General features: G+C 32.4%; 1 protein-coding gene and 1 non-coding gene across 2 annotated transcripts in view; both read left to right on the top strand.

The window, feature by feature from the left end:
- The first annotated feature begins 645 nt into the window (after nucleotides 1-645).
- LOC121391657 (metal transporter nramp1 homolog) overlaps nucleotides 646-26,825 on the top strand; it is a 77,758-nt gene continuing 51,578 nt past the window's right edge. Inside the window, 6 exon segments of the mRNA XM_041523209.1 lie at nucleotides 646-704; nucleotides 9,803-9,880; nucleotides 10,938-11,123; nucleotides 11,999-12,062; nucleotides 12,673-12,809; nucleotides 20,654-20,723. Of these exon segments, the coding sequence (XP_041379143.1) occupies nucleotides 646-704; nucleotides 9,803-9,880; nucleotides 10,938-11,123; nucleotides 11,999-12,062; nucleotides 12,673-12,809; nucleotides 20,654-20,723 (594 nt within the window).
- On the top strand, nucleotides 13,699-13,812 carry LOC121391658. The gene has a single exon (XR_005960373.1). It is a non-coding gene; the product is annotated as a U5 spliceosomal RNA (small nuclear RNA).

The following is a 26,825-nucleotide window of genomic DNA, read 5'->3' as shown; positions in this document are numbered from 1 at the left end:
GCAAATTTAATACGTACTCTTTCCCCACCTCCTCCAAAAGAGAGTTTCCTTCTAAGAAACAAAGATCAGCCAGTATTGGAGATCTTCAGCAGCACCGTAATCTTGACTCCAATCCTCTTCTGTATGTTTACAAGTTGAAGAACCAATAGATACCATTTTTGCACTTGTATGGGAGCGGCTACTTCTAATGTATACAAAGCTTTCTTTATGGATCGCAATGGCTTTATAATTTTTTGAATATGATTGCTTTGAAGAAAGACTGGTTTGACCTGCCTCATGCCCTGTAACAAAGTGTGGTCTTGCTATTATCAATGGACAATTAACTACAGTAGGTGGAGAAGTGGCTGGTGGTACGACCAATGTTTTATATTGTCTCAATGATACTAGCAATTGCAGTGAGTGGATTGAAAGTCTTCCACCAATGCCATCAAAACGTTCACAGCCTGGTATAACCACCACGGAAAAACATCTGATAGTTGCAGGAGGAAGTGTAGCCATTTGGAAGCCCTTCCACTTGTTGAGATCATGGACATTAAAACTTTTCAATGGCACGAGGTTGCAAGTTTACCCATACCTCTCTGTCGGTCGTCAATCTGTATCACACAACCAAATCCATGTGTTAGGTGGAATGGATGTCTCTAGGAAATGGCAGAAAAGATGCTTCTCGTGTTCGATGAAGGATTTAACAGAAAGCCAGCCATCAAGTCAGATTGGGTTGACACTAGTTCCTGACTTGCCCACTGAACAAAGTGGAATCGTGTCTAAAAGTGGACTACTATTTTCAAATAGGTGGCTGTATGCCACATACAAATACCATTGTGTCTGATATATATATTTACAATCATAGCCAGAGGAAATGGAGAAAAATGGATAACACAATACATGTTGGTCGTAGTCAATGTTTTATCGTGTCATTACCAAGAAATCAATTGATAATTGTGGGTGGACGAGCCAGTAGTGGTATTGCTCAGAATGCTGAGTTTATAAATGTTTTTTAGTAGTTATAAAGTTTTGGCTGTACAATATAAAATACATGATTTAACTTATAAAATTGTTTTAATATATTTATAATATCTTTTTTGTCACTGATAATAGTGACTGAAATATGTGTAGCAGACAACATAAAATGATTTATTTGAGGTGTTATTTTAAAGATCACCGGTACCATGCATATCTCAGTGGAGAAAAAAGAAAGGTACATCCAATAGGAGAACATTTAACTGGCAGTAGTGCATGAGTAGAATCAGATTTAGTGTTGATCATTACTTTTCATATGACATCAATGCGTATTATAATTACCAAGTGTAGTAGAAAATCAGGAGTACTGGTAATAGAGACTGAATCACCTCACTTATTGAGTGCATGTGCATGTCTAGTTAAGAGAGAGTTGAAAATTGTGTTGTTCTCCTTTTAATGCAGTGATCTTTTAGTGTTTTTACTCACTGTGAAAGACAAAAATATTCATAACAATTATTTATATTAATTAATTTTAACTGGTATTTAATTTAACAAATTACCCGAACTATAGTACCCAAGTTACCTTAAGGTATACAATTGAATTCCTAGCTTCATGCATCTTATAATTATCAAATGTCATCAATGTCCATGCCTATGTTAAAAAAAGAGAATATAACTGTAGATAAGTCAAGTCATTCATTAAGTGTATAAGTATCAAAACTGATGGCGTTTTCCTAGTAGTACTTGTATATAGCTAGTTTTAGTGCATCACAAGTCTATACATAAGACATCTCTAGTAAATCTATCTTTTCTAAAACTCAGTAAATATACTCAACAACCTGCTAATATACAGTACCATATACAGAGTCATACTTGTGTTACATATTCATATGTTAATAAGAGATTATAGCAACATCCTCGACAATCCACAAACATCCTACAGAGACATTTTGTATTTGGTTGCTTCCAAAATGTTAGTATACGAGAAGGAAATACTAATGCTAGAGCGCTAGAGGACTGGTGGTTAGGGCACCAACTTACTAATGTAATAAGGTCAAGGTCTGGCTGATATTGATAAATCTAGTGGAAAGTTCTTCGAATTACTCATACTTTTGGAACTCCAGAACTTGAAAGCTCAATTCAGTTTACTATTATAGCTTACAATCTGCGGATTTGCCCCGCCTACTACATTATTGACATGTGGCGAACATTGCGTTGAGCTGTGCCTGTGAAGATGGTTTTCTCTTCAAGTTTTATACCAGTGGTTTCCATCGAGAGAAACTGAGCCATCTCTTTGTGGTAGTAAAGAACATCAGGTAGAATATGTTATGCCTAAAATGTATATGTTCAATGTCATAATTTTAATAAAGAATAAATTGACTATGTGATGAATACTTAGTGAAGTATGAGCCTACTCTTATACACACTAGAGTGATGTGAATGTAAGCTTAGGTTTCCACAAATGCCATAACTTTGAAGTGAGTGGCTGGAATTTAAAAACTCACTGTACTAACTAAATAAATGGAATCACTTCTACCAGATGATGCTATAAGTTTCCTGCTATGTGTGTATGAAATATCAGTAAAGTAGGATGGAGTTTTAGTCCATATAATAGCTTTATCATTGTGTTCAATATACAGGATCACTGGTTTGTATCACAAAGCCCTGATGGACAAGGCTATGATCATGTAAGTACATATAACTCAATGTTATTTACTAAATGTAGTGTTTTGGTAGCTGCTCAGAGTGCTATAATTAATTGAAAATTAGTACTTTAGATTAAAGGTTATGATATAAGGTTTAATTTTATTGTAATTTCACTAAAAAATTGGCACTGGTACATGGATATATTAAAATAATTATCAGGACATCAATTAAGATAATTTTCTACTCATTCTAGTTACTGGTACATCTACTAACTAATGATTGATAAAATGGTGTTTTAAAAAAAGTTAAATTGTTTTAAAACGCTACCTTTATAAGCTTGAAGCATCTAAAAATAAATTAGTGAGTGTAGGAAAAGTAAAGATTAGCAATATTCCTTAGCTGGCCTCTCAATTTTTTGTCACTCTTAGATTTTCTACGTTATAGGTGTCTGCTAAAATTAGAGTTCTATTTAAATTTGGAAAGTATTTTTAAATGGTAGGTATGAAATTTAAGGGAACCTTTTAATAAAAAGTAATGATTTGATCTCTGGCTCTCTAGATACATACACTATTTGATAAAGTCTACAGATTTCTTTCTTTCTTGTATTACATAAATTATTTGTGATAATCGAATGTGCTAATAATGTTATTTAAATTCAGGAATCAATTTTGATATTCCTCTTGATACAGTTTATGTGTGACAGGGTCTTCACTCAAGTGGTATCGAGGGGACTCCGCCCTGATGCACACACACTTCAAAAAGTGTATACAGTTGAAGACAAGATTTTTGCAAACATTATGGTGTATGTTTGAAGATAAAGACTCAGAGAAGAATGCTGAAAGTGGAGACAGTCTAATAAATAAGAAGAAAGATAAAGAATATACAAGATGTATATGTATTAGAGAACAAGGGCTTCTCTCTCTCTTCATGGAAAGTGGGGCATTTTATTATGTGCCCCTTCCATTTATGGTAAATTAAATAGTTAATGTGATCAATGTGTTTATGTCCTTGATAGGTTAAACACATCTGGTCTCTCAAAAGGTGGTTATACTAATGAAAGACATGTGGAAAGCCAGACTGATGACCATCTACCTGTCCTGTTTACACTTACCCATCCTCTGGATGATCTGCGTCCTGTTACTTATAGAAAACTAGTCTCCTTTTTGAAAGGTACTTGGCGGATGGATGTAAATTGTTCATAAATGGATGGATTTTTTGTCTATTTTCCAGACACTTCTATGAGTTCATTGGGCTACATAACCAGTCCCTCAACTCAAGATTGTAGCAGTATGTTCTGACCACACCCCTCCACTAGCTGTTATATATGATAAAGGAGATCATATTCACACATTATGGTCCATTAATGAAGCTACTACTGAAGTTAGTTTTAACAGCATTAATCAGGATAACAGCTGTGTTGTGTGTGTGGTGTGTGTGTGTGTGTGTGTGTGTGTGTGTGTGTGTGTGTGGTGTGTTGTGTGTGTGTGTGTGTGTGTGTGTGTGTGTGTGTGTGTGTGAGATATAAAGTATGCTTGTATATATTACTGCCTGACTTGACATTTACTAACAAATAATTTAGTTCTGATATTAACATGATACATTTAAAATTACCTGTTATATAATGTATATTTTTACAGGATATTCCTTCTCCTGTCTCAACACCAGACCCTAGGAGAATTGGATTTGTTTCACATGTAACACCAACCCCTCTCAGTAGCTCTGCCCCTGCTCGTTACTCTCATTATAGCCCTCTCACACCTATTAAATTTTCGTTACAAGTCCAACCACCTGTTCCCACATCAACTGGTAATTATGAACTATTATGCACTAGTATTTAAATGTACATATTATACAAAATATCAATTTAGTATATTGTATTTCTTTTGTTTAATTCTAAACAGAAAGTACTGTTAAAAAACATAACACTCTTCAGTCTCCATTGTTGGATTCTCTCAAACCTCTTCCAATACAACGTCTTCAACAACGAGGCTCTCCTTATTGTTTCACTGGTACTCCTCAATATAAAAGCAGACGGAGTCTTGGAGGAGATGGAGGAGCTAGCGGAAGTAGTGATGCTATTAGCAGAATAGCTAGTGGGAGATCACCTTATATAAAATCGTTATGTTACGCCACAAAGCGGACAACAAGTATCTAAGGTAACAGTAATAACTAGTGATATAAACAATGTCAGATCTTTCTTTGTCTTACTGATTCTTAGAATCCTGTGCGAGCCAAATCCCTCTCTCCTCGACTTCATTATGCCAGGTTTCTCCATATTCTCAAACTATGAACTCTCGCTCATGGGTCTACATTTTATAATGAAGATCTACTTAATGAAACATGTTGACTCTCTTTTGCCTCAAATCTGTCTCACCAAAATATGGGCAGAACTTCCAGACCAAAATATAATGTTAGCACAAAGTTGGGTATACATCATCTCTCTGTAATATATATAAATTGTCCTTTATTTGCTTATAAAGATTAAATTAACACTAGATAAGTACGACTGCAGTTTAAACTAGAAGCTGGCCTAGAATGATGTAATGTTTTCGTGTTATTATATAAGTATTATTTTCTCATGAACTAGTAATAACTTGTAATAATTATTGCTGTATGTTAGTTATATTATATATGTTGTATCATTAGGTATCACTGTAGCTCTAATACATTTGTGACTTGTGACCTGACTGGTACAAATTACCTATGTTTTCATTTATCAACATCAAATCAACTCTGGCTACTATCTCTCTCAAGGTATAACTGTCTGTATGTGTGTGTGTGCATTGTCGGATCTACACCTCTCTCACACACACAGTCAAGGTGACACTATTGATGTTGGTCCTATTACTACTGTACACAATGTCTATCAAGTAGTGAATCTTAGTGCTCTTAAAATGATGTTAATATTAAACTGTTAACGGAGATATTGTTCTCTATTCTGGTGATAGAAAAGTAACTATAGCCCGATATTATGTCATTATACTATTAGTACTACTTTAGGTCATTGATGTGAATGCCTCATTTCTATACTCGAGTATGGGTCTCAGAGTCCAGATCACACAAATGGATGTGAGGCTATACATGTTCTAAGAGATGCTATGGGTCAGAGTTCACTGTGGTATGTATTCCATAATGTTATTTTTCCACCTGTGACCTTCATATTAGGTAACCAAGACTGGACTATCATTTAGATGTTCCATTCCTCAGTCTCCAACTCATCCAGTGGGGTCAGTTATTAGGAACAGTTGTAACTATACTATATTTCATCATAATTAGTGTTGTATAATAATGTATTGTTTTAAATAAATGTAATGTGTAAATTATATAATGTATTTTACATTAATAATGTGTTCTCTCTTTCTGTTAGTTTCTTTTATGTTTACAAGCTCTCTGTTCTGTTCTGCCCACACAAACTTGTACTGAATTCATGGTGGCTTACTGTGGCTACTCTTTTTGCTCCAATTTTCAAATCGAGACTTCATGGAATAGGTTTGAGAATTGGCTTTATGCCTGTCTCAGAATGAGACCATCCCTTTATCTACTAAGAAAATGGTAAGTGACATATATTTTTGTCAATTGTTTTTGGTTTTATCTTTTATTAAACATACAATTACAGGACGTATCAAGTGGAAGTGATCCTTGGTCAATGGTATTGCAGGTCTACTCGGAGGATTCATTGCTATCTCGAGATCCTGTTTTAAATTGTTAACTGAAAAAGAAGATATTACTAGTTATGCGAGTAATCAAGGGGGTGTGGTTGACTCCACCCACACTGTGTCATTGGAACAGCACATTGTTTGCGTTACGTCAGCTCTTCATTTGGTATACGAGGTAAGATACCATATTACTTTTAATTATACATATTAAAAAAATATTTTCTTATTATTAGAATGTATAATTAATGGTGCTGTGTGTTTCTTGCTATATAAAATGTATTGACATATCTTATAGAAATTGTATATAATTTTTTTTTCTAATCTGATCAATTGAAAATATGCCAGTACTATAGTATATATTTCATTATATTACAGGAGTTGAAGTTAGACGTTCATCTTCATCAGTACTTGCACAACTGCCTCTCTACTCTGTACATTAACACGGTAAATATAGCATTGTAATATTTCATGATTGTAGAAATTAGCTAGTTGTTTTTAGGGTCTGTCAATTTTTAAGCTTCTCATATACTGCTTTTGTAGTTAACATAATAATAGATGTACCATGAATGTAAGGATTGTTACCTGTATTAACAGCATTATGTAAAATGACACAATGTACTACTAATGTTATTAAGGATTACCACATAATGTCAAATGACAGATGTACCATGAATGTAAGGATTGCTAACCTCATTTATTGATCAAAACAACAACACCAATTATGGCTTCCAAGTTCCAACATTACTATTTGTCTCATAATATTATTGAATTAACTATGTGTTAAATTTTTGGTGTTTTCTAGTCATTTAGGATGACAAACTATGTAGATTATTATTGCAGGGACATACCCACTCTCTTTCAATCCTTTTCATCTCCTATTCAGACCCAATCTATAGAGAGAGTCACCACAATATGGTTGAAGATAAACCTGTATATGACTTACCTACACCTCCTGAATCTATCAATGTCTGTATGCATTACTACAAGGACGAGAGGTATATAATATGAGTACATATATATGTGTATTAATTATTATAGAACACTTGAAGGGTAAAAACCTCAAATTCAATGTAGATTGATTATTTTATTCAAAAACCTTAATATTAGCACTAATATTCAATGTTATTACTTTGTTATGAGTCACACTTCTTTGGTTTATTAATGAAGTCATTAAAGTGTACAAATATATGCGACAGACTCATTCTAATAATCCAATATCCATGTATTTATAATACAATAAAGATGAAGGTGTAGTCCGTGGTCAATTAGAGTCACAATGGTTACATTAGAAATGTCTATTTGAGAATACAAAGTTAGAATGAATTTATAGCAAGTTTAAATGATTACATTATCAATGGATCTCTATACTTTTGTTTGAAACTTACATTGTTGATTACTTGATATGAGGTAGGAAGTTTGTCTATTATAAGATACAATACATAAATTAATATAGTATTAACTTTATTTAGACAACAAAATAAATAAAGAATTAATCCCAATAGATACAAATTTAATCAAATTTATTCTACAGTACAAAATATAACAGAAAAAAAAATATAGCAAAACTATTCTATGTAGTTATATAAAGACTCACATTTATGCTACAATGGGTGTAGACTATAATAAGATGTATAGTAAAAAACAAATTATATTGATCTGGTTTCCAGACAACAAGTACTGGAAATGATATGCACACTTTATCATAGTGTCCAATATGAATCACTCAATTTAAATCAAATTAGCAAATGACTATATCAATATTATGATATTATCATATACACTTTAACAGGTGCAACCCTTTCCAGTTTTAAGTGGTGTGTGTTAAAAGAAGTGAGCAAGTTATGAAAGTATGTATGCTATTATGATTGTTTTGTATTCTCTCTCTAACTCTCTCTCTCTCTCTCTTTCTCTTTCACACATGCACACACACTCTCTCTCTCTCTCTCTCTCTCTTACTCTCTCTATAATAGCTATATAGTCTCTTAGCTAAATATTGGCAGTTAATTGAACCTCCACAATGGCAGTTCACTAGTAATATATCTTTAAACAGACAGTCCTCTGACATGGAAATGTAAGGATTTTTGTAATTTCTATTCAGCAGCACATACAATAATACAATTTATATATATAATAAAATTAATAGCATTTCTAAATCTACAGTATATGTGATTTTATATTACAATATTTAACTCTCTTCTGTTCAGCAGTGAAGATGGCAATGAATTATATTTAGAGAAAATAGTGACTATCTAACACAAGGTTAGTTGGTACATATGTCAATGTATACATTGTGTTATAGAGTTTAGCGTACACAAGTTGGGTCTTTTCCTGGGGGTGTGGCTCTGCTGATATGGTTTATTGTATTTATTGTCGACTCATCCACCCATCATCTAAGTGGTCCTCTGACACTTATCAATTAATAGGTCAGTTAAACATTGTGTACATTTATCATTTGTATAATAGACATAACACACTTATTGTTATACTATGTTATATATTGCACAATCAGGGGTGGAGACAGTTACTGAAAAGTGGGTGGGGCCAAGTGCTTAGTGAAGAATCAGATAGATGTAAATGAAAATCTTATTTAAAAAAATTAACTAAAAATTACCAAAGTGAGGAGTGCAATTCGTCATGCATACTTGTATATCACACAGTCAAAATTCAAACAGTAAGGGGCAGAGACCCCCCCCACTTTCAAAAGCATGGCTCCAGCCCCCCTGTCCCCCTAGTTCTCCACCACTGACAATTGTACATGTAATTTGTATTATAATTCTACATGTACATGTTCCTATGCACATTGTATAATGAGATACGTAATGTCTTATTTCAATATCACACGACAAGGACAACTATGAAGATTATAAACAAGATGACCTAATATTGTCTAAGAAAAATTTACCATCATTTTGAATAGAGATCATAATTTCAATGTAAATGGTTTCAGTACAATAATCCTCTCATTACTATCTAATATTGCTTGATATTAGATTTTGTTTTGCTTGTATTTGACTTGTCACTAAATTTTAGTTCTAACTTATTCCAGCAATAATAGGACAAATTGATCATCCAATATTCCTGTTATAGGTCGTGATGATATAGGTTATACATTGTATTATCAGAAGAGTGAGTTCACTCTTAAACTAGAGGTATATTTTGTGTGTAGTTGTAATAGTGTTAATAATTCTACTACCTTAAAAGCAATCTGTGGAGAAAGATGATGGAATGAACTTTGATGAAGAGGTTACGTCAATGAGTACTGTCATCTTTGTTATAGTAATGTAATAACTGTAGATACTGAAGTTAAGATTTCCACGTGATCTTCGTGTAAATGAAGTGAGAAGGTTACTTTGTTCATCCAAGCCAGTGAGAGTAGCACTAGAGCAGAGACCAGAAGTCAGGTTAGTAGAACCACATGGCAGTTACAAATGTAGACAAGATGCTTATTAAAGAATACTTTTTCATAGCCTATGTACTTACTTATATGAAGTCCACACAAACAGTTATCTTTTGTTGCCATAATGAATGATTTTTTTATATAGTGACCACGAGTTCCTGGAACAACAAGAGAGTCATCTTCTTACACTTTGTCAGAGAACTATGTCTCTGCCAATAGGAAGGTTAGTGTAGTAATATAGTATGATGACTATTGATTTATTGTAGAGGCATGTTCACCATGGCAACAGTCCATCCTATGCCCACAGCCCCTCTTAATATTCCTCAATTAAATCTTACAGGCCGAGCTCCACCCAGGTAATAATATTTTAGTCCTTTAATCATATTGTTTAATGAGCTCCATTAATGAGAATTGATGGCATCAGTGTTTTTTTTAGGAACTCAACTATTAAATTAGACCAAACTGACAGTAGATTAAAAAATATGACAGATTGGCCAGACTTTCATAATGGAGTGGCTGCAGGGTTAAAAATAGCTCCTGGGATCTCAAAAGTATGCATTTGTAAATAAAACAGTTTAATATTGGCTTTGGGACCTATTTAATAATTATCAATACACAGATACATATCATGTGCTGAGCATACCATCATTCTTAAGCATAATGCATAATCATCACTTATAGTTTTATTCCATATTCTATGTTTAAAATGAAGTGTCTACCTACAGACAAATTAAATGAAGCTTAATTACTCAGTAAAACATATACAATTTCTATATAACCTCCTTAAATTTAGGATGGCATTTAAATAAAATGTGTAGAAAATGATTATCTACTCTTTATGTGACTCTACTATTAAGTCACTTCTCAATATTTTAGCTGGATTCAACCTGGATTGTCTTCAATCAACCATCTGAAAATCAAGGTAGCAATGAGTATGCTGGTTTCTAATGGCTCTTGGTCTCAATGGTCACTTGACAAGTCTCACAGCATTCAATACCTTTGAATACTTACAAAACAAACATGAGTTAACTGTCATAGCTCTTCTACTGGGTATATCAGCAGCTAGGTTAGTGACACTATATAAGAAGGAATGAAGTGTGTACATTCAGGAGACATATTTGTAGTTTTGTGCTAACCTTTGAGCTCCCAAAATACTCATAATAGACGGTATTCAATATCTGACACTTTGACAGAAGCTTTACAATCAGCTTTGATAATAATTATACCATGAATTTAGATGTCATAGTCTGATTTCTGAATGTATTTGTGTCTCATTCTAGTTGTGGCTCTATGAACCTCTCCATTGCTAGTCTGTTTTCCATTTTCTTTCCTCCTCTCCTTCCTCCTGGAGCAGCTGATCTTGAGATTTCCATTCTCATGCAGACTGCAGCCATGATGGGTCCTGGGACTGCTATACATGGGGTCCTGTCATCGTTATATGGTAGAGACTATGTTGAAAGAAATAGGTAAGTTATTGGTATTATAACATTGGCTTACTGGGCTCATGCCTTTCTACTAGGTCACAGTCCTGGCCCTGAGCTTGAGTTTGCTCAGGATAGGGAATCATATTCTCTTGTAGCTGGTCTGTCACTGGGAATGATTGGTCTGGGTGTAAGTACTATTGAGCTGCTATGTCAGCTCTCCTCTCTCTCTCTGTCTCTCTCTCTCATCTCCCTCTCTCTCTCTCTTCTCCTCTCCTCCTCTCTCTCTGTCTCTCTCCTTCTCTCTCTAGGCAGGTAATGAAAACGTTAGTTTGAGTGGTCTAAATTTAGTTGATCAACTATGTATATATATGAACGGTGGACGTAAAAAGGATGTGAGTATTACTACTATATGTACTATATATGATAGTATTACTACCAATACTATATATGATAGTATTACTACAGTTATAATAGTTCATTAGGTCATTCATCAGGACAATCCAATTTCTAGTTATCTTGTATTGGTAAAGATGATGGATGGATGGATGGATTGATGGATAGATGGATGGGTAGCCATAGAACACACCCTTAGTTTATTGTTTGTTATTGTATTAGGAATCTGATCAAGTTAATACTCATGTGACTGCTTCAGGAGCCATTTTAGCACTTGGACTTATATTTCTAAAGACCAATGATCATCAAATAGCAGCTCATTTAGCTCCACCCACTACATCATATCAATTGGATTGTGTACGACCTGACTACCTTATGTTAAGAGTACGTAGAAATTGAAGAAAAATTAATTTGACCACACATTGAGTAACTTTTAATATATCCATACACTATATTAATATATCTGATAAAGTGATAATACTTCTATACTTAAGTATTTTATCTATGTATTAGACTCTATGTAGTGGGTTGATTCTTTGGGATAGTGTTCAGCCAACTCAAGACTGGATTAATAGTTGTATTCCTCAGGTAGTCAGTCAACAGTATATGTTATAATATTGTGTGTTGTATCATGTGTTCTGTAGATAGTACAACAGGATGGCTTTTATGGAGAGGAAACGAAAGGGTGTACTACATCTGATTATATTGATGTTCAAACTATGAGGTAATTTAAGGAAGAATCCTAGCATTAAATGCTCTCTCTCTCTCTCACACACACACAAACACACAGTCAAGCATTTATATATATTATAACAGGATGTTGTTTTAGCTCTTGGTTTTCGTTTTGTGGTACATGTCAACAAGATGTCAAGAATTGTCTGGTAATTTTATCACTATTATTATTATGTTCTATATTACTTGTCTAGATGACTAATTATCGTCAATTGTTCTCACGATTACAATCTAGTTCTGCTGAACGGTACATTTATAATACAAGTTAATGAAATCATTCATAAGACCTCTTAATAGGCTGGCAAAACATGTTTAGAGACATGTATACAAAATGTTCTGATATCTCTAGCAATGGTAGTATTACATCTATAGGATATTTGTGTTGTTCTGACACTAAGACACAATTTATAATAATAATATCTTATACATTTAGATTCAGTCCATATTATTGTTCCTGTTATTCTAGGTCATGAGTGGGAGTGGTGATCTAGACATACTGAGGTTAGTTCGTCGTCATCATACAAGAGTAGGACAAGCTGAAGTGAACTATGGTTGTCACATGGCTACCCACATGCTTTGGGACTTCTTTTCTGGAGGAGGAAGGTAAGAGTCTCTTTAATCTTAGCCTAAAATGATCATGTTAGTTAAAATAACTAAATATTGAGTCTTAGTTGAAATGTTGGATTGATCTTTACATTCTCTAGATATTGTCTTTGTCGTAGCAATACTGCTATAGCTGCTTTATTGTGTTCATTATATCCTCACTATCCTATCTCCAGTACTGACAATAGGTATTGTTTTAGATAATATGTATAAGCTAGCTTAGTTGCTATTATTGTGTAGCTTATGGAACCAGGATAAGTGAACCATATGTATAAGTGTAGTACATTATGTAACCAGGATAAGTAGAACCATAATGTATTAAGCTCAGCTTTAGTTGCTATTATTGTGTAGTACATTATGTAACCAGATAAGTAGAACCATAATGTATTAAGCTCAGCTTTAGTTGCTATTATTGTGTAGTACATTATGTAACCAGGATAAGTAAACATAATGTATTAAGCTCAGCCTTAGTTGGCATTATGTGTATTAATTATGTAACCAGGCAAGTAGAACCTTGTATTAAGCTCACTTTAGTTGCTATTATTGTGTAGTACATTATGTAACCGGATAAGTAGAACCATAATGTATAATACTATTAGTGTATTTATGTCTATGCTTTGGGTCTAGGAAGGTTTGGGGTGGAGTTTATTTATAATCATGTATACAGGTCACATAAGTATGCCTTTTTAATTTATAAGCCACACCTAAAATGAATTTGTTATTATTGTATTCAGTACAATTGTACTTAAATGTACATTATTGTCTTGTGGTTTTCAGTGTGAATTTGATCAATTTACACGCATTTAATATGAATATTGTTATTATAACTGAACCCACAAGTATTTGGTAGAGTGTTTACTATATAAACAGAGACCAAGCATCATCTAGTTAACTCTGGTCTTCCCTCAGATCGCATAAATCTTCGCCTTTTACTAAAGATTTCCGTGGGGGAGGACAAATGATGAGTCTATACTAATTTTTTTGTTGGCCCCTCTGGGGGCTGATGACAAAACTTTATTAAAAAATTAATTATTTTTACGTTGTAGTTGTTCATTTATACTGTTTTAAGAAGTATCAGACTTCTGTAGTCTGGTCTTTCTATAAACTTACCTCATCAAGTCATCATGTACACTTTATTATTTCTATAGGTATCACCTGCAGGCATTAAGACATCTTTATGTATTAGCAGTAGAGCCTCGTGTACTGGTTACACGGAATGGGATACTAGTCAGTCCTGTTCTGTGCAGTTCGACTGCATTGTCATCAAGTATGATTTATAAAAACATTGTAGTATGCACAATAGATATTCATTGTTGAGGAGGGATAGTTAATAAATGCAGAATATGTTTACGAGAATGTCTTGTTCAAGAGTCTATCATTTTATTCTTAGTTTGTCCTTTCTCCTTTTTTAACTTTTGTTCAGTTTACTTTCTAAGTTGTCTTGTCTAATGGACTTGTCTTAATCTGTTATTTTCTAATCTCTTGCTGTGTCTTTTTAATCAGTTTTGGTAAGTTAAACTGTCTCTCAGTTCATTCCTTAACTTTTTCTTTGTGGAAATTACTTGTCTGCTCTCATCTTTGAATAAGTTATTCTATTCTGTCTCAGTTCTTCAATATTCTATAATTTTTTGACTTTCTACTATCTGATTTATTGTTTTCTTGTTTCAATAGTAAACTTATATGTATTAAACAAAGGAAGAACTAGAATTTATCATTGTTTTGTGTGTCATTTCCTATTATGCCACATTATTAAGGAGATCTCTAAGTTACTGCTTGCTTACTGATGTAGTACAAGTTGTGGAAATTATTTTTTATTGTTTTAATTAGAATGATGTTTTTGACAAAGTAATTGAGGTATTACTCCTTGTCTGTTACCAGACTGGGATAAACTGACTGAGGTAAGGATGTGTACTACCTGTAAAGTAATGTCATACACACATACATTGTGTTCAGTGTATTTGATCTCTGTTTATGAACTTGTAGTGTTGTTAATTGCAAAGCTTTGAAATTCTTTCTAAATTAACCTAATCAGTCGTTGCTATAGCAACATGTTTTAAAGGAATTGTAATAGGATACAAATATAGTAACATCAGATAATATTGCTGAAATTCTTTTGTGAAAAATGGATATTTCTTTGAATATGATAGTAAATAGCGTGTATTTCCAGTGTTATTATTTTCATTGTTTATTAAAGTTATCTTATTGTAGATTAAAATAATAGGACCAAGATATTGGTCTGTTAAATATCAATTAGTAGAAGATAATGTCAAGTAAGTGAAGAGTAATTATATATCATAGTTAGTTTGTAATAATATTCATTATATATACTACTATTTAAAAATCCATAGAGACATAAACTTTATAATGTAGAATAAATGTTACAGATCTCTTGACTTATACAGACGTTGTCTTATGAAGTGGTGGTACAATATATGTCAAGAGACATTCTGGATATTCAAGTTATGAGTCAGACCCTGAAGTAATTATTAATTAGCATATTTATAATGAGAGTCCTAATTTATGTTACAGGGCCAAAAAAGTATCCTATCATTAGCAGTACTCTCACCAAATCAATATCAGTTAGGAGGAATTAGGGAAAGGTAATCAGTACTTATTGTTTTTATTGCCTCTCTAACTTAATAATAGATTGGCTATTATGCTGTATTGAATTTTTGATAATAGACAATGTTATTTCAATAGTATACCAGTACTAATATTTTATTGTAGGTGGAGATTCCTAACGAGTCATTACAACATGATCCCTGGATTAGACAGTTTTATAGATATTTGTGTCAACATGGACAACAAGTATGTATCAGTCATTGATTTATTATTATTATATTGTTTAGATATATAGTGCTGCTCTGTTAGATTGTATAAATGAAGAGAAACTAGAATTATTAAATGTATATCTACAAATGGAGAAGTAAGTTAAATGTCCTTAATTTCTATTTGAGTAGGCCCCTATTGTCTACTATTATTACTATTATATTAATATTAATTGTTAATTTATGGTAAAAGAGATAAGTATTAATGTGTATTTTATTGAAAGTATTGAAGTAGTCCACAATCCTAATTAGGAATTGTTTCGTAAATTCTTTAATTGTGATCACAAGGTCACTCAACATATTTCATGTATTTTTATGATGACTGAATTTAACAAGTTGAAATGATTCAATAATATCATTACACACCCATTAATTGTTTTAATCTTTATATTGATAGATGTGCAGTGGATCTGTCCTTAGTGGACACAGTGGTATACAGTCAATATGGCAAGCTAAACTATGTTGGGCTCTGTCACAGTTAGCAGTATCTAGAATGGAGTCTAATATTACATTAGCAGAATACATGGAATCTGTTATGATGAGATTAAATAACTGGCTTGAAAATAAATCTTCTAAAGATGAAACAGGTTTGTTATATAAGTAGTAGTTAGTATTGTGTTTGTATGTATTTGTTTTTAAAGTAATATTAAATTAGATAGGAACTGGTTTTATTAATAGAAGAATGGTCTTCATGATTGAAACTCATAAGATTTAATATTATGATAAACATATATTAATAGGTTTTGTTATTCTGAAATAATGTAGGAGGTGGTCTTTCCAGTTCTCTTTACCATTATATTAATAATGGTGCTCAGCTATCACTTAGTACTTTAAGAGACTTGGAACTGTTGGCAATAACTCTCTTACTACAAGACATTCCTTCATTGTCTTCTCTCTCTTCAAATCATAACAGTCCTACTGGTAAGTATTACTAATACATAATGTAGTCCATACTTTACTAGGTACTAGTACTACTGATATTGTGTCACTGTTACATGCTCAAGGTGTTTCACCTTCGGCAACTGTTAAAACATTGTTAGCTCTCTCTTCACCTTTTATACAATACACGTTGTAAAGATTTGTTAATGATTGACTATTGATGACTTTCACTTTAAATTTTGTGTAAAACTAGTTAAATATTTATTTTATTTAAGAAAAATTGCTTGGATTAACGTGAGTCATTGTAAATTCTGAGTGATCCTGTCTGTTGTAAATCTTAACCAAACTCGTCTTTCATCAATAGAGAATCTGAAATATTGTTTCATCGATTATTCAAACCCAAACAAATATACTTGTACCTGTGATTGATTGAACAAGAGTGGGTGGGGCTATAACCATGTGTAAGTACATGGCTAGTTTCTAGGTGTGGTAATATGAAGTAGCACATTCCACATATTTGTTGAGAATTAAGTCATCAGAAAAATGACAGAAGAGGTGTAAATAGTCGTACCTGGATTGTAATTATAAGTTTGGGCTGATTGATGCATATTTTACTAGCTATAGTGCATAGAATTATGATGGAAAGTCAGTCTTGAACTATGACATTATATTATTTTAGAGAAAATATGTCCTACAAAGCCAGCATGTAGTAGTTGTACATAACTAGATGTTCAAAGTAAACAGAGAGACTGTCATACACTCTTCGATAAACAACAACTTTTTAGGCCAATCCTAATCTCCTGTCAGTCAAAATTATTAAAGTCGGTGACATAAACTAGAGTAAACAACTAGAACATCTCACCACATGAGCATCCTAACCCTATAGGCTTTGTAATTAATAAAATTATCTCTGTAGTGATGGTTTTAAAACCTGTTCAAAACTAACTACATCAAGTAAATGAACATTTCAAGGAACAATCATCATTTCTACAACCTTTTATTAAAAATGGTCAGTTACTCTATCCTGATGTACCAATACGCATAGACTATGAAGCTAAGAGATTATACTCTGAACAAGTGGTTAGTTTTATACATCAATTTAACATATGTCATGTGATCTTCACATGATAGGCACTCTAGCAGGGATACTCCTAGGATTAAGTCACTTGGATAACTCTGAGACTACATTGAAAACTATTACATATAAAGAAGGTCAGTTAGTAGCCATTATTGTATGTACAATATTAACAATAGCTAATGATGAAGGTACTCATTTTGTTCTTTGCCTCAGGATATTATGATTGAACCAATTACTGGATCAGGTTGTTACAGAGTGGTTACAGGATATTAAAACTTATCAGTTTGCCATGCACACTTCAAGGAGTTGATCCCTTGTATCATGTCACCTAATTATGCATGAGAAAGTAATATGATGAAGTCTATCATCTTCTCTCTCTCTTTCTCTCAGTTCAAGGTGTAGTAGATTTGTTATGGCTACCAGTACAAAAATATCAAGAATCGATGGACGTATCGTTTAGGGAGCTGTGAGTGGAGTCCTGGGTCATTTTCCAGGTAACATAGTGTTGGGTGAAGTAAAGAATCAATTTGTTCCAGAAGCAAAGAAAGAAGCTTCTGAGAAATGGAAGACCAATTAAAAATTTTGATATTGTTGTGTTAATATATGCAAAAAATCTGAGAAGATAGAATATAAAACAATAATACATAAGTTGTTAAAAAAATAATTGAATTCTAACATTATTAATTGTTAAATTAGTTAATTGGTTGTATCTTCAATAGGAGGTAAGTATTTGGCTAATAAGAAAAGTTGATCAAACGAATGTAAGACTGGATGATCAGTAGGTGTGGTGGTAATGGGAAAGCTGTAGTGGCTGTAATTGGCTGTGATGTGAAACACTTCAATGGGATGTATGGAGGTTGAGATAATTGTTCAGTGGTAGTGTAAATAAAACTGAGATTTCCTTTACCAGAACTGCTAGTATTCGAGCCAGAAACAAGAGGTACATGTGGACCATGTGTGGCAGCAGTTTTCCTTTTTCTTGGCACGTCTATTTTGGAACCAATCCTGTGTGAAAACAAAAGAAATATATTTGCCATGCTTTAGTTTAGTTGTATATATATATATATATATGTACTCTAGACTTACATGTACGTTCTTTTCTTTGACATTTAACTTAGCAGCAAGGTCTTCTTTTGAAATATATTAGGGTAGTTATTTTGACAAATTCTGACTCTAAATGGAGTAATTGGTCTTTAGTATAGTGTACTCTGGTCCTTGTTTTCTGTTTATCGCTATTTGGTTCTTTGTTCATCTCCTCGGCTTTTCTTTTCAGTCCTAAATAAAGCAACATCAAAATTAAGTGCCCAGCTCCACCCTTGGCCTAAGACTACACCCAGAACTAACAAGGTCTTACCTCTCTTCATAGACAATTGGGCAGAGTTTTCTTGGAGGCTGGCTTTGTTTTCCATGATTTGTAAAAGATTGAAATGAATTATAGTTTTTTAGTGTCGCAGTTATGATCACCAAGGTTTCTTTCTTCTTTAAGCGAAGCAGACTAATATGACAAAAGTTGCAACTCTGGTCTCTTTTATGCCGATAGATGAGGAGTTCTCTTTGATGTAATAATGTTTGTACTGTGAAAAGTAACATTCTGTTAGATTACTCTTTAAAATATGACTGGTATTACTTTGTTGAGTTTTGCTGAGCTCGTTGACACTTCTATATAATGAAAACTGATAAACCGACAAAGAACAAAATAAATATACATAAAATATTCTAAAAAATTAATAAAACCTATAATAATAGTAAGATTAATAATTAATAAGATTAATTAAGATTGTAAGATTAATAATTAATTAAGATTAATAATATGACCATGTGAGTACAAAATTAATGATGATTTGAGTGTTGTTTACTAACGGCTTCTGTCCTTGTTCTCTTGAGCTCTGATAGCTATTTTAAACTGTCAATAGCAAAGAAGTGTTCTTTGCAGAGAAAGAGTCATAAGATATATACAGTTCGCATTTGTAAGTCTTGTAGATTAACTTGTCATGGCTTGGAATGGCACTAAAATAGTGATGTATTACATATTATATGTGTGGGTGGGTAGCTAACTTAGTAATTGTTGGAGTTCATTATATAACTTTAACATGTTATATTAAATGTTAAATCATAAAATACTAAACTATTTAGTAAATATACCATGTGGAAGATTTATAACGCCATTATGGTTACTGTCAACCTTTGTATTCTATTAGTTCAACAGCCACTCTAATCAGTGGGAGATGTCCGACTAGTGAATGATCTAACGATAATACTGGAGCAGTTGAAATATTTAATGATAGTCATTACGTGGGTTATGCAGACAAGGATGGGACAGCAATGATGCTGCTGTTATATGTCGACAATTAAAACAAACCAATCAATGTAAGTTATGATTATAACAATGAAATAATTCATAGTCATGATATGGACTATTGTAGTATGTTAAAGACACTATGTATAAAATTGTAAACTATAGCTGTCTTGTTTACCAGTAGTAAGAGTAAGTACCAAGAGTAATATGTGCCCTTCAAATTGTAGAAGTCCCATGTGTCAAGATAATGGGAGATGTTTTGCTTTTACAAGTACTTGTGATGGCTATTCAACTAGATGAGCCTCCTAGTCTGTGTGATGGTAAGTCAACTAGATCTCTGTAACTATAAAGTATTTTTCATTCTTGGATTAAACATTTAATATAGACTAAGTAGTAATACCATATGCTAGGTCAGTTAGTACTAAAGCAATTTCATTTTTGATTGAGTTTAACTTACTGTAATGAGTACCACTTGGTAAATTTTATTCTTATTCATTTTTAGTTAAACAATACCAGCAATTACATAGTAAGAAGAAAGAGTATTATATAACAAAATGTATCAATATTTTTCTTTAAGTAATAATTGATGCCTCTTTAATTATTTTAAAATAAACTTGTATATATTAAACAAAGGAAGAACTAGAATTATCATTTTTTTGTGTGTCATTTCCTATTATGCCACATTATTAAGGAGATCTCTAAGTTACTGCTTGCTTACTGATGTAGTACAAGTTGTGAAAATTATTTTTATTGTGTTAATTAGAATGATGGTTTTGACAAGTAATCAGGGTGTTACTCCTTGTCTGTTACCAGACTGGGATAAACTGACTGAGGTAAGGATGTGTACTACCTGTAAATAATGTCATACACACATACATTGTGTTTAGCTGATACAGTGTATTTGATCTCTGTTATGAACTTGTAGTGTTGTTAATTGCAAAGCTTTGAAATTCTTTCTAAATTAACCTAATCAGTCGTTGCTATAGCAACATGTTTAAAGGAATTGTAATAGGATACATATATAGTAACATCAGATAATATTGCTGAAATTCTTTTGTGAAAAATGGATTTTTCTTTGAATATGATAGTAAATAGCGTGTATTTCCAGTGTTATTATTTTCATTGTTTATTAAAGTTATCTTATTGTAGATTAAATAATAGGACCAAGATATTGGTCTGTTAAATATCAATTAGTAGAAGATAATGTCAAGTAAGTGAAGAGTAATAATATATTATAGTTAGTTTGTAATAATATTCATTTATATTATACTACTATTTAAAAATCCATAGAGACATAAACTTTATAATGTAGAATAAAATGTTACAGATCTCTTTGACTTATACAGACGTTGTCTTATGAAGTGTGGTACAATTTATGTCAAGAGACATTCTGGATATTCAAGTTATGAGTCAGACCCTGAAGTAATTATTAATTAGCATATTTATGATGAGAGTCCTAATTTATGTTACAGGGACAAAAAAGTATCCTATCATTAGCAGTACTTTCACCAAATCAAATATCAGTTAGGAGAATTAAGGGAAAGGTATGTATACTTGTAGTGTACATCAGTACTTATTGTTTTTATTGCCTCTCAAACTTAATAGATTGGCTTAAATATATGCTATATTGAATTTTTTTTTTATAATAGACAATGTTATTTCAATAGCATACCCAGTACTAATATTTTATTGTAGGTGGAGATTCCTAACGAGTCATTACAACATGATCCCTGGATTAGACAGTTTTATAGATATATTGTGTCAACATGGACAACAAGTATGTATCAGTCATTGATTTATTATTATTATATTGTTTAGATATACAGTGCTGCTCTGTTAGATTGTATAAATGAAGAGAGACTAGAATTATTAAATGTATATCTACAAATGGAAGAAGTAAGTTAATATGTCTTAATTTCTATTTGAGGAGGCCCCTATTGTCTACTATTATTACTATTATATTAATATCAATTGTTAATTTATGGTAAAGAGATAAAGTATTAATTGTGTATTTTATTGAAAGTATTGAAGTAGTCCATAATCTTAATTAGGAATTGTTTCGTAAACTCTTTATTGTGATCACAAGGTCACTCAACATATTTCATGTAATTTTATGATGACTGAATTTAACAAGTTGAAATGATTCAATAATATCATTACACACCCATTAATTGTTTTAATCTTTATATTGATAGATGTGCAGTGGATCTGTCCTTAGTGGACACAGTGGTATACAGTCAATATGGCAAGCTAAAACTATGTTGGGCTCTATCACAGTTAGCAGTATCTAGAATGGAGTCTAATATTACATTAGCAGAATACATGGAATCTGTTATGATGAGATTAAATAACTGGCTTGAAAACCAATCTTCTAAAGATGAAACAGGTTTGTTATATAAGTAGTTGTAGTATTGTGTTTGTATCTATTTGTTTTAAGTAATATTAAATTAGATAGGAACTGGTTTTATTAATAGAAGAATGGTCTTCATGATTGAAACTCATAACATTTAATGATTATGGTAACATATATTAATAGGTTTTGTTATTCTGAAATAATGTAGGGGGTGGTCTTTCCAGTTCTCTTTACCATTATATTAATAATGGTGCTCAGCTATCACTTAGTACTTTAAGAGACTTGGAACTATTGGCAATAACTCTCTTACTACAAGACATTCCTTCATTGTCTTCTCTCTCTTCAAATCATAACAGTCCTACTGGTAAGTATTACTAATACATAATGTAGTCCATACTTTACTAGGTACTAGTACTACTGATATTGTGTCACTGTTACATGCTCAAGGTGTTTCACCTTCGGCAACTGTTAAAACATTGTTAGCTCTCTCTTCACCTTTTATACATACACGTTGTAAAGATTTGTTGATGATTGACTATTGATGACTTTCACTTTAAATTTTGTGTAAAACTAGTTTTTTTTTATTTATTTAAGAAAAATTGCTTGGATTAACGTGTGTCATTGTACATTCTGAGTGATCCTGTCTTGTTGTAATCTTAACCAAACTCGTCTTTCATCAATAGAGAATCTGAAATATTGTTTCATCAACTATTCAAAACCCTACTTGATTGAAATCACCTGTGATTGAATGTAAGTAGAGTTCTAGTGGGTAATATAACCACGTGTAATTAGTCACATACAGCTAGTTCTAGGTGTGGTTGTATATATAAGTAGCACATTGATGCACATATTACTAGTTGGAGAATTATGGAAAGTCATCAACTAACATTATACAGAAAAGGCATAAGTACTCGTACCTGGATTGTAATTATAAGTTGGGCTGATTGATGCATATTTTACTAGCTATAGTTCATATAAAAATTATGATGGTTGAAGGGACAGTCAGTCTTGAACTATGACATTATATTATTTAGAGAAAATATGTCCTACAAAGCCAGCATGTAGTAGTTGTACATAACTAGATGTTCAAAGTAAACAGAGAGACTGTCATACACTCTTCGATAAACAACAAACTTTTTAGGCCAATCCTAATCTCCTGTCAGTCAAAATTATTTAAGTCGGTTGACATAAACTAGACTAACAACTAGAACATCTCACCACATGAGTACCTAACCTATAGGCTTTTGTAATTAATAAAATTATCTCTGTAGTGATGGTTTTCAACCTGTTCAAAACCAACTACATCAAGTAAATGAACATTTCAAGGAACAATCATCATTTCTACAACCTTTTATTAAAAATGGTCAGTTACTCTATCCTGATGTACCAATACACATAGACTATGAAGCTAAGAGATTATACTCTGAACAAGTGGTTAGTTTTATACATCAATTTAACATATGTCATGTGATCTTCACATGATAGGGCACTCTATCAGGGATACTCCTAGGATTAAGTCACTTGGATAACTCTGAGATTACATTGAAAGCTATTACATATAAAGAAGGGTCAGTTAGTAGCCATATTGTATGTACAATATTAACAATAGCTAAATGATGAAGGTACTCATTTTGTTCTTTGCCTCAGGATATTATGATTGAACCAATTACTGGATCAGGTTGTTACAGAGTGGTTACAGGATATTAAAACTTATCAGTTGCCATGCATACTTCAAGGAGTTGGTCCCTTGTATCATGTCACCTAATTATGTATGAGAAAGTAATATGATGAACTCTATCATCTTCTCTCTTTTTTCTCTCAGCTCAAGGTGTAGTAGATTTGTTGTGGTTACTAGTACAAAAATATCAAGAAGATGGACGTATTGTTTGGGGGAGCTGTGAGTGGAGACTTGTATCAAGCAGCTGCTACTGATCATGAAGAGTATGGTGTAACAGGAGTGTGGGTGGAGTCCTGCATCATTTACCAGGTAACATAGTGCATGTATCATCTTTGCTTCAGAAGCAAATCAATTTGTTCTAGAAGCAAAGAAAGAAGCTTCTGAGAAATGGAAGACCAATCAATAATGTTTATATCATTGTTGTGTTAATATATGCAAAAATCTGAGAAGACAGTATAATGTAATAATAATATTAATAATATTAATATATTGTGTTGTATACATTGTCTTAACTTGTTGTGCTTTTAACTTTGTAAATAGAGATTAAGTAAGTCGAAAAATAATTTGAAGTAAACATTATTAATATGTAAATAAATTAATAAAGTTAAATACAATAAATAGTAGATTCCAATTTAATATTATTTGGTTCATCATCGTATTCTAGTGGTATCTCCAGTGGGAGGTAAAGTGTAGATTGGACATGAGAATAATTGATTAAATGGAGGCAAAACAGTACGAAGAGTTGGTGTGGTGGTAATGGGCAGAGGTCTAGTGGTTGTGATCGGAGCTGAGTGTGAATAGCTGTTAGAGGAAGATGTTATGTTTGTTGGAGCTGGTTGATGTAATTGTTGTGGAGGATAGAGATATGTGTTGTATCCACAGCAATCTGTTGTAGAGGATCTCAAACTATAGTTTGATACCGAGAAAAAATTGATTACATGAAGGTAAGACAGGGTGAAGAGTTGGTGTGGTATTTAATGGAGCTGTAGTTGGAGCTGAGGAGGAATAACTGGTAGCACTACTGGAATATGGAAGAGGTACACGTGGACTTTCTTGGGCAGCAATTTTTTTTTTTCGTACGTCTATTTTGGAACCAGTTCTGTGTGAAAACAAATAAAAAATATATATTTGCTACACTTTAGTTTAGTTTTTATATACTAGACTTACACTTATGTTCTTCTCTTTGAGATTTAACTTATCAGCAATGTCTTCTCTTTGAAACGCATCAGGGTATTTGTTTAGACAAAACAGTGACTCTAAAGTCAGTAACTGTTCCTTTGTAAAGGATATCCTGACCCTTTTTTGTCCATTCATCGCTATATGGTTCCTCCTCAGCTTTTCTTTTCTCTCCTAATAAAGCAACATCAAAATTATTAAGTGGAAAAAATAACGGACGAGACCAGCTCCACCCTTGGCCTAAGACTACACCCCAGAAACTAATAAGGTCATACCTCTCTTCGTAGACAATTGGGCAGAGTTTTCTTGGAGGCTGGCTTGGTTTTCCATGATTTGTGAAATGAATTCTAGTTTTTTAGTGTCGCAGTTATGATCACCAGGTTTCTTTCTTCTTTAAGCGAAGCAGACTAATATGACAAAATTTTGCAACTCTGGTCTCTTTTATGCCGATAGATGAGGAGTTCTCTTTGATGTACATTCTGTTAGATTACTCTTTAAAATATGACTGGTATTACTTTGTTGAGTTTGCTGAGCTCATTGACACTTCTATATAATGAAAACTGATAAACCGACAAAGAACAAAAATAAATATATACATAAAATATTATAAAAAATTAATAAAACCTATAATAATAGTAAGATTAATAATTAATAAATATTAATTAATATAATTAAAATTGTAAGATTAATAATCAATTAAGATTACTAATATGACCATGTGACTACAAAATTAATGATGATTTGAGTGTTGTTTACTAACGGCTTCTGCTCTTGTTCTCTTGAGCTCTGATAGCTATTTTAAACTGTCAATAGCAAAGAAGTGTTCTTTGCAGAGAAAGAGCAATAAGATATATACAGTTCGCATTTGTAAGTCTTATAGATTAACTTGTCATGGCTTGGAATTGCACTAAAATAGTGATGTATTACATATGTATATGTATATGGGGTGGGTAGCTAACTTAGTAATTGGTTGGAGTTCATTATTATAACTTTAACATGTTATATTAAATGTTAAATCATAAAATACTAAACTATTTAGTAAATATACATGTGGAAGATTTATAACACCATTATGGTTTACTGTCAACCTTGTATTCTATTAGTTCAACAGCCACTCTGTTCTGTGGGAGATGTCCTACTAGTGAATGGTCCTAACGATAATACTGGAGCAGTTGAAATATGTAATGATAGTCATTACGTGGGTGTATGCAGACAAGGATGGGACAGCAATGATGCTGCTGTTATATGTCGACAATTAAAACAAACCAATCAATGTAAGTTATGATTATAACAATGAAATAATTCATAGTCATTGATATCACTATTGTAGTATGTTTAAACACACTATGTATAAAATTATAAACTATAGCTGTCTTGTTTACCAGTAGTAAGAGTAAGTACCAAGAGTAATATGTGGCCCTTCAAATTGTAGAAGTCCCATGTGTCAAGATAATGGGAGATGTTTTGCTTTTACAAGTACTTGTGATGGCTATTCAACTAGATGAGCCTCCTAGTCTGTGTGATGGTAAGTCAACTAGATCTCTGTAGCTATAAAGTATTGTTTATTCTTCGATTAAACATTTAATATAGACTAAGTAGTAATACCATATGCCAGGGTCAGTTAGTACTAAAGCAATTTCATTTTTGATTGAGTTAAGTTTATGTAATGAGTACCACTTGGAAAATTTTATTCTTGTTCATTTTTAGTTAAACAATACCAGCAATTTA

This window comes from Gigantopelta aegis, unplaced genomic scaffold (genome assembly GCF_016097555.1).
Source record: "Gigantopelta aegis isolate Gae_Host unplaced genomic scaffold, Gae_host_genome ctg2780_pilon_pilon:::debris, whole genome shotgun sequence".
In the NCBI taxonomy this organism is placed as follows: domain Eukaryota; kingdom Metazoa; phylum Mollusca; class Gastropoda; order Neomphalida; family Peltospiridae; genus Gigantopelta; species Gigantopelta aegis.
This window is presented reverse-complemented; position numbering and strand designations above follow the sequence as displayed.